Consider the following 9,303-nt stretch of genomic DNA (forward strand, 5'->3'; position numbering starts at 1 on the left):
GAGTGCTAGTAATGGTGAGAAGATGGTATCCCAACCGTAAGGGGGTGAACAAAGACTGGAACCCAGAAGGTGAGTTGGGTAGAGAGGCTGTCTTGGGAGGAGCTCTCGCCATTGGCTTAGGGTTGTGGCTGGTCAGAGATGGCCCTGCAGGGAGAGAAGCAGGAGAACGAAGACCCAGCCTTGCTTTTCTACTCCCCTGGGGTCTCCTACTTGGACTTCCCATTGGCCACGCCAAGCAGAAGTCAGAGAGCAGGAGATCCCACCAATGTAGTCCATTGAGATCAGCCTCCTGGGGCAGAGAGCTAGGGTGAAGAAGGCGGAAGTGTGGGTCTGCAGAGGCCAGTGAAAATTATTTGGCACAGAAGAGATTTTTAGTTACAGTCAGACACATTTTCAGTTAGGATGGGACCTAAAAAAGAAAAGAGAGAAAAGCATTAAGAGAATCTACCAACTTCTAGATCTCTGTGAACGACAGAAGCAGCTTTCCAGAGAAACCCGATGCTTCACTAACAAATTACTCATAGACCAGCCCTGCAGCAGCACATGCCCCCAGTGGTGTGCACACGTAATGTCTGCAGGATTTCGATTTGAATTTTCCTAAACTGAGTCCTTCAAGTCTATATATCATTGCCTGAGAAAGCCAATTTTGTAACTTCTTAAATTTGTCGTCACTGTGAAGAGGGACGGGGGGAAATGGGAGGTGGTGGGGACCAAGCTGGGAAGAGGTTTCATTCTGGTTAGCTGTCACAGCAGAACAAACCATTCTGAAGTTCGGTGGCTTAAAACAGCAACCATCATTTATTTTTTTCTCATCAATCTGCAATCTTTGGAAAATACAGTCTACCACTATTACAAATCATAGTAAATTCAGGAGCAAAAGTGAAATTGACATGACTACCAAAACATATGCCATATTTTTGAAAGCACCTTCCTAATCCCATCTAAAACCTCTGCAAATATACCCTTCTCAGCTTCTACCCTTAGATTTTTTATTTTTTCATCATACTTCATCTTCAGCGCTTTTATTTTTCCCTCTCGTTCTTGCTGTGATTTATGAGCATATTCCATTTCTACTAGTTTAATTTCATTATTTAATTGATCAGTGTAGATTTTCTTCCGGTCTTCTGCCTTTTGATTCAGCTTTTCCTCTGTATCCTTGTAAAAGTCATCAGAAAAGTAAGCCCCGACTTTGCTCCACACCATCTCATCTATCAGCCCCAACAGCTCCTGCACTTGAGCTTCCTTCTCGGCTTCCGTGGCTCTGTTGTTGAAGGCACAGCAACGGTTCCCACATTCCTGGATGATGTTCCTGAGGCTCACATCTGCATCTGCTATATAGTCACTTAGGCTCTGACCCTCCAAGTTATCTTTGCGAGTGAACAAAATGATCATGTGCTTCAAGGCTGGCTTCCCAAAGACAGCCTTGATCAATGCCACGGTCTTCTGCTCTTCATCTGTATAGCGGCCCAGCTGCAGAACCAAGAGGATGGCGTGGGGCCCGGGGCAGGAGTAGAGGACACAACGGCTGATTTCCTTGCAGGTGGTTTCCAGGGTCTCCTTGGTGTCAAAGAGCCCCGGGGTGTCAACAACAAGAATATTCTTCCCGTTCCATTCCCGGGATGCTCTTTGACACTTTTTGGTAACAGCGTGAGCAGCAATTTTAGATTCAAATTCTTTTCTCCCAAGGATGGTGTTTGCTGCTGCGCTCTTCCCATTTCCTGTTTTCCCTACCAGAACAATCCTCAGACTCCCGCCCTGCCAGTGAGCCATGTCAGTATCAGGAGGCTCGAAGGCTTAGGTATCCGCAGACCTGAAGGGAAGGAGAAGAAAATGGGTCAATGGAAGTAAGTGGAAAACATTACCCCCTCTTTTCTCCTTTGTGTTCCTCCTTGAAAATGTGTAGCGGTCTACTATCCATGTTGATCCCATAAAGACAGAAAGATGAAACAGTTCAATCACCATGGAAGAAATAATAAAATAGTTAAAGAGTTTCCACACCAAAGAGTACCAGGTCCAGATGGCTTCATGGGGAACTCACTTCTACCCTTAAAGATCTAAGAATCTCCGTGCATCTTAAGCTATTCCTGATGATTTAAAAAGAAGGAAAACTTTTGATTCTTTCTATGACATAGGTATGATACTGATCCCGAAGACTAACAAAGATTTCACCAATAAATAAAGCTACAGACCTGCCTCATTTGTGGATACTAATACAAAATCCTAAATAAATTATTAGACACTAAAAAGTAACACACCATGATTAAATGTGATTTATTTCAGAAATCCTAGGGTGCTTCAATATGAGAAAATGGGTTGTTACAACACATTCTCATGAATAGATTAAGAATAAAAATACCTAGATGCAGAAAAGACATTTCACCAAATGCAATACTAATTCATGTTTAAAGCATTTCATAACATTTGAGTTATTAGATACTTCTTTAATGTGATCTTATATACATATAAATTTAAAATTTTTTGTCACCACTTATTTTCCACTGCAGCTAGAAGAGTTGATTATAAAATTCATTTGGGGAGCGCCGGGGTGGCTCAGTAGTTAAGCGTCTGCCTTCGGCTCAGGTCATGATCCCAGGGTCCTGGGATCGAGCCCCGCATCGGGTTCCCTGCTCTGTGGGAAGCCTGCGTCTCCCTCTCCCACTCCCCCTGCTTGTGTTCCCTCTCTAGCTGTCTCTCTCTCTGTCAAATAAATAAAATCTTTAAAAAAAAAAATAAAATTCATTTGGATGAATGAAAAAGAAAATTATCCTGGACAATCAAGAAAGATAAGAACTATGAGGGAGGACTGGCTCTACCAGATTATAAAGCATTTTAGCCTCTATATTTAAGGCGTTATGATGTCAGTGCATGAACAGAGAGTCAGAACAGTGAAACCAATCCAGAAAATTCAGAAACAGACCAAATTGATCATACTATATTCATGAATATTCAATTCAGTTATATTATGTTACATTTATATTCAATAAGGCAGCATCTCACATCAATGGCGGGAGGGTGGGGGGAAGACGGACTAATAACCAGCACTGAGAGAACTACAAAACCATACAGAAAAACACAAAACTGCATCCACTTTCTTATGCCATTCAAATTCTAAATAGATGAGAAATCTAAACGTAAAAAATAATCCATATAAATACTAGAAGAAATGTGGGTAAATTCTTTGTAACCTGGAGTGGATAAAATATTTCTAAGATTTTAAAGAGAGTAAGGAAAAAGACTCATAAATTTGATTACATAAAAATCTAAAAGATAATGTGAGGCAAAGAACACTACAGACATTAAAACACAAATGTCAAACTGAGGGAAAATTTTTTCAGCCGATATCAAAGAGGGTTAATTTTCCTACTATACAAAGAATAATGATGAATAAAAGAGAAAATTAGCCTATTGTACAGAGAATTCCTAAAAGTAGAGAAACAAAAGACCAACAGCTTGATAGAAAATGGAGTAAGACATATGAATAAACAGTTCAAAGGACAAAGTGTAAATACCCTTGAATATATGAAAATATATGAACATTGACTTAGAATACAGAAAAAGAAGTCAAACATAGAAAAAATAAAATAACTAAATTAAAGCAATTCAAATTACACTGAGATACTATTTCTCACCTACAAGTTTGGCAAAAATCCAAAAATTTGCTGATATAATCTGTTGGTAAAGGTTTAGAGGAAATAGGTCCTCTTCTCCATGGTTAATGGGAATGGAAAAACAGTCCAAAACCTACAGAGGAGAAGTTAGCACTGTCTTGTAAAAGTACATGTGCATTTATCCTTGGAGTATTAGTCCCAATTTTAGGATATATGCCTGTATGAGGGCAGACCACCCCAAAATGTGCCACTTTGGCATGCTGATTATTTTAAATAAAAGTTACTAAAGAAACAGCCTGAGCAAGAAGGACACCCAGACCCTCCTCTGTCCCCCTGCAAGTCGGAAACTAATCTCCCATGTGAAGGATGCCCTCCCTGTCCCAGGAGCTAAAGAGACATCCTTACGACCAGAGATGGGAGATTTGGAGCCAAGAAGCTGTACAGACAACTCTTGTTACTTTTTACTCACTTACTACCCCAGCCCAAAGTCTGTTTAGAATTCCTTACTAATTGAAGTTCCCAAAGGTAAGTTTTCTTTGTCTTGTCAATTCCTCCCAGATTCATTGTCTCTTGGTCTAAAAAGTATAAAAACTGCTCCCTGCTCTGGGGGAGCCTGCTTCTCCCTCTCTCTCTGCTGCTTCCCCTGCTTGTGCTCTCAGTCTCTCTGTCAAATAAATAAATAAATAAATAAATAAATAAATAAATCTTTTTAAAAATTAAAAAAAACAAAGTTCGAATTACATCACTTTGCTTTTATGAAACACCTACACGTGGACCTGTTTTTGCTAGCCAAAGTAAATTCGAAGAGGATTTTCATTTTTACAAAAAATGCTGAAAGCAAAAACAGTGTTCAGCGTCTGTTTTACATTTAGATGAGCCACTTGAGAGGCAGCACACATCTTGGGCCGTGAGAATGATGCTGCCAAGCCCCTTCCCCAGGAACCCCACACAGCATCTCAGCATCCAGCTGCCAGAGCTTTGAACCATGTGAGCATGTGGGCTTTACCTCAATTGATTCTGTGCATTGGTTAGCAAGTAGTGTCTAAAGCCATCAGAAATGCATAGGGAGGTGATTTGGGGGGGATCTGGGAATACCTAAAAAATTTTCCCCTATAAATTAATGGTAATTGTTTCTCTGCATTTTGGTTTATGAAAGATTTTATAGGAGCATTCTGCTTTCAGATAGTAGGGGAAACCTGTAAATAGTTTATATAATTATACAACAAAAACTATATCTTAAAATACTAGTAAGGGGCGCCTGGGTGGCTCAGTTGGTCAGGCATCCAACTCTTGATCTCAGCTCAGGTCTTAATCTCAGGGTCATGAGTTCAGGCCCCATATTAGGCTCCAGCGTGGAGCCTACATTAAATAAATAAATAAATAATTTTAAAAAAATACTCGTAAAAATCAAAAGCAAATGACACATAGTATTTGGTGTGATGGATAAACCACACAAAAAATTGGCCAAAGAAACTTGAAAATGCAGTAATTTCATTGTCCATCCACAGTGGAATATACCATAAGGTCAAAAAAGGGAAAGAAACCTGCCAAAAATAATCTGAAATTGTTTTCAGGAATCCTGTCTTGTTCTTAGCTTTGTGTGTGTGTGTGTGTGTGTGTGTGTGTGTGTGTGTGTAGTTTTGAAGGCCAGTGACAAGCCCAGTGGCAGAGAGCATCCTGAGTGCCCATACTGTGCTCTTCAAATGCCATTTCCCACTAAAAACATTAGGACTCTTAGGAAAAAGTACTGATCCCAGTCTGGGCTAGGAAATGTGCAAGTGGATCCTAGGCTGTCTCGTCATACTATAAAGCAAGGATGCTACCAAAAATTACTCAGACCATGGGGCGCCTGGGTGGCTCAGTCGGCAGAGCATGCAACTCTTGATCTCAGGGTCAAACTGGGTATAGAGATTACTTTAAAAAATTACTCCAGGGGCCCCTGCATAGCTCAGTCATTAAGCGTCTGCCTTCGGCTCAGGGCATGGTCCCAGGGTCCTGGGATCGAGCCCCGCATGGGGCTCCCTGCTCGGCGGGAAGCCTGCTTCTCCCTCTCCCACTCCCCCTGCTTGTGTTCCTTCTCTCGATGTGTCTCTCTCTGTCAAATAAATAAATAAATAATCTTTAAGAAAATAATAAAATAAAAAATTGCGCAAATCTTATCAAAAGGACTAACGAGTCAACTTGAAGAAGCTCTGACAGAGATGGGGCAATTTGAGGATCCATAGAATAATATTTCCAATGGATTAAAATAGATCAAATATGTTGAAATCCACAAATTCATAAAAATATCATCATATTTAAAGAAGTCAGTTGTTCCTTTTGGGGTATGCTAGGAAATAATTCCATCATTCTGAACATGGACAAATAAAGGGAAAGAATCAAGCATGTCTTTTGTGTTATATAACTGGACCTCATGGAAATGAAAGAACTGTTGAGGGGAAGTTCTTTTCATAGGGTTATTCCATCTAATAAATGAAGAAAGAATGATAGAATTAGAATATCATAATTTGTGACCCTTAATGAAACCATTTTACCCTAGGCTGTCATTAGTGTCTGCTAAATCACAGGAAGAGAGAGAAGCGAACATAATGTGCCTTCCAATGTATGTTTACAACGGCTACTATGAAATAGTCCCACCCAAAAAACGAGGAAAACCTTAATCTGATCAAGCCTCTCCTTAAATATAAATTCATACAAAACATTGAAACTAGAAGAGCATGTTAAAGGACATCTTGAGGATTTAATCAACAAAATGTACACTGTCCAACTCTGTTGGACAAAAGACTGCCCCTTTCTTAAACAACAACAACAAAAATTTCACAGACAGAAACAGGAAGGTGGAAACTTTCACATTAAGTGAAACTTAAGAGATATCAAATAATTGCAATTTAGGAACCTTATTAGGATCTGATTTCCAAACAACTTTTAAAATTATGAGACCATTGGGGAATCTGAATACATCTGGTAATTTTTTAAAAATTTCTAATTGCTTTTCAAAGTCTGAAAAAGTCATATTTTTAATGGTCTTTCTCTTTCAGACATACATACTCAAATATTTACTGATAAAGTGATAGAGTGTCTGACATTTGCTTCAAAATAATCTGGGATGGGTGGGAGGGGCTTATAGACGAAACAAGACTTACACAAATTGATAATTGTTGAAGGTACATGGAAGTTGTCTTTATCTTTGAATGAGTTAAAAATCTCCCACAATTGGGGACGCCTGGTGGCTCAGTCGTTAAGCGTCTGCCTTCGGCTCAGGTCATGATCCCAGGGCCTGGGTTTGAGTCCCACATCCTGCTCCTTGCTCCGCGGGGAACCTGCTTCTCCCTCCCCCTCCCCTCTCCCTCTCCTTCTGCTTGCCCCTCCACCTGCTTGTGCTCTATCAAATACATAAATAAAATCTTTAAAAAAAAAAGAAGTAAAAAAAAATTTTCCCACAATAAAAATTTAACTTCCTCGTACTTTAGCAACTACTGAATGTATACTCTATACCAAGCACCCTGGTAAATAGGTTTTGTACATTCTCTTCTTTACTCCCCAAAATTACCTGCAAGGAAGCCAATTTTCTTATTCTAATTTTTAAAGTTTATTTATTTTTTATTTAAGTAATCTCTACACCCAACGTGGGGCACGAACTCACGATCCCTGAGATCAAAAGTCACACAGAGGCTCTTCTGACTGAGTCAGACAGGCACCCCTATTCTAATTGTTTAAATGAGGAAATTGATGTGGCTCCGAAATGCTGAGAGACTTGCCCAAGGTCACAGTGCTAATAGGCATTGGGCAGAGGGGGGATCCAATTCAAAGACTGTCTGACCACCATGTTCGTGCATAATAACCTCTGCACACTATGGTCTCTTCCTGGTTCCTTCCTGGTCCTTGATTCCCTACATTTCCACTTACATTGAATCAGAAATAGATCAGGGGAGACCAAGGGAGACAGCACCCACTCTTTCCAGAAACAGTGAAGTGGTAGCAAGCCTGGAATTAGGGAAGGTAACAAAAGGGTTTCAGACACACTGTGTCTGTAGAATAGCTACCTCTCCACCCCCATGGCACTCCTCCTCACCTCATCTGCTACACTGTCCATCACACAGCTGCGCTCCTTAAATGTTGCTGAGTCCTTACTCAGTTTGCTGAGTGACGAAGGTACTCACTTTGCCATTAGTGACTAAGGTACCCCTGGGAGATTAATGAAGCCACATTCACACAGCCTGGGATTCAGATCCTTTTTCAGGAGAAAGAGGGATTCGGACTCAGTGGTCTTTAAATTGCCTTCCGGCTCTAAAGACCTACCTTGAGGACGCTAATGTCCCATTAAGGGAAATGGATGGCTTGTCAGGCGGCGCTCAATGTCTGTCACAACAGCAACTGATGCAAGGTGTGCTATTCAGCAAGTTTGTCCCGTAAATACGAGACACGGCGACATCGGGCAAATCAGTCTCTTTATACCCACCCTACCCTCCACCACTACCCCTCTGGCAGCATCCTCCTTGCTGGGCTGCTTGGCACAGACCAGAGTCCACCCCATGCACACCCCTGTGTCCCGCTGCATCTCACAGCTCCATCGCTCTGAGGCCAGGCTCACCTTTGGAAGAGATGATGAGTTGTCAGGGTTTTTTCCAAAGAAGCTGTTTGAGCTGGTGCTTTTGCTTTAACTGTAAGGAAAAAGTGTTTGTACCCTTTGAAACCTCTGAGCCAGGAAGTTCTGATTGGGTGGAGCTAGTGAAGGAAGAGTTTGCCTTTAAAGAGACAGAAATATTGCCCCATAATTTGGGGGCTGCTTTAGTTTTGCCAAGTTGAAACCTTTTTCTCCGTGTGCCTGTTTTCACACCAAAATTTCCAAAGCTATATTTGTTGTTTGGGGTTATAGTGGTGGATCAAAAGGCCCTTGTTAAATGACCCAAATCATGCACACAGAGCCAGCCACAGGGTCTGATCATCTTCCCCAGATAGAGTGGGAGACTTTCGGGTGATTCTGGAAAGAAGGAACTCAGATATGTGGCTTTGTGTTTCCAAATTTAGAGCCTGGGGATACTTCTCAGGGATTGTATGATATGGGTTTTTAGTATAGTCTTTCATGAAGGTCTCGAGTTACTCATTCAAAAATCGTTAGCATTCAGGTACAAAGCCAAAAGTCTAAACCTTTGGGAGCCAAGAGAAAAAGAAGATGTGGCCTGGAAAAAGTCTTTCAATGACCACAAACCTCTAGTCTTCTTCATATGGTTCTTTTGAGCCTGACAACATGCATGACCTGACTAGGAAAGATGCACCCAGGGAGCAGACTCAACTTGCCCCTCCAACCTTTCGACCTCTCCCTACCCTAGACCCAGGCACAGATCGATTTTCCCAGATTTACCCAGTGTCTCATTCCAACCCGCTCTGGCAACTTTGACATGAGAGGCAGATTGTCAAAGCTGTCATGGTCGACCGACCAACTGCTCCATGTCTATTGCATCACCACAGAAATATTATGCTTTTCATTATATACTTTGGTTCACTACATGGAGACATTGGATTAGTCACTGTTCAAGCCTGAAGGCAGGTACTAAGAAGACTAAATGTGGCAGGAAATAGTGGACAATGGGCTAGCTACCCGTGGAGGGAAGAAGCTAGATTTGGAAATTATGGTGTTAGTGACTATATTATTGGTCCTTATCATTGGACCAATTATTGGTGTTAATGACTCGGA

The 9,303-nt window shown here is 41.2% G+C and overlaps 1 protein-coding gene across 1 annotated transcript; it reads right to left on the reverse strand.

Moving 5' to 3' along the window:
• Positions 1 to 775: 775 nt before the first annotated feature.
• LOC116629086 (GTPase IMAP family member 7-like) lies at positions 776 to 8,187 on the reverse strand. Its single transcript, XM_032399392.1, is given in 2 exon segments — positions 776 to 1,810; positions 7,908 to 8,187. A coding segment is annotated over 1 exon segment (903 nt). The 5' UTR covers positions 1,771 to 1,810; positions 7,908 to 8,187; the 3' UTR covers positions 776 to 867.
• Between the last annotated feature and the right edge of the window lie 1,116 nt (positions 8,188 to 9,303).

The sequence above is a fragment of the Phoca vitulina genome, unplaced genomic scaffold (genome assembly GCF_004348235.1).
Source record: "Phoca vitulina isolate PV1807 unplaced genomic scaffold, GSC_HSeal_1.0 scaffold266, whole genome shotgun sequence".
NCBI lineage: Eukaryota > Metazoa > Chordata > Mammalia > Carnivora > Phocidae > Phoca > Phoca vitulina.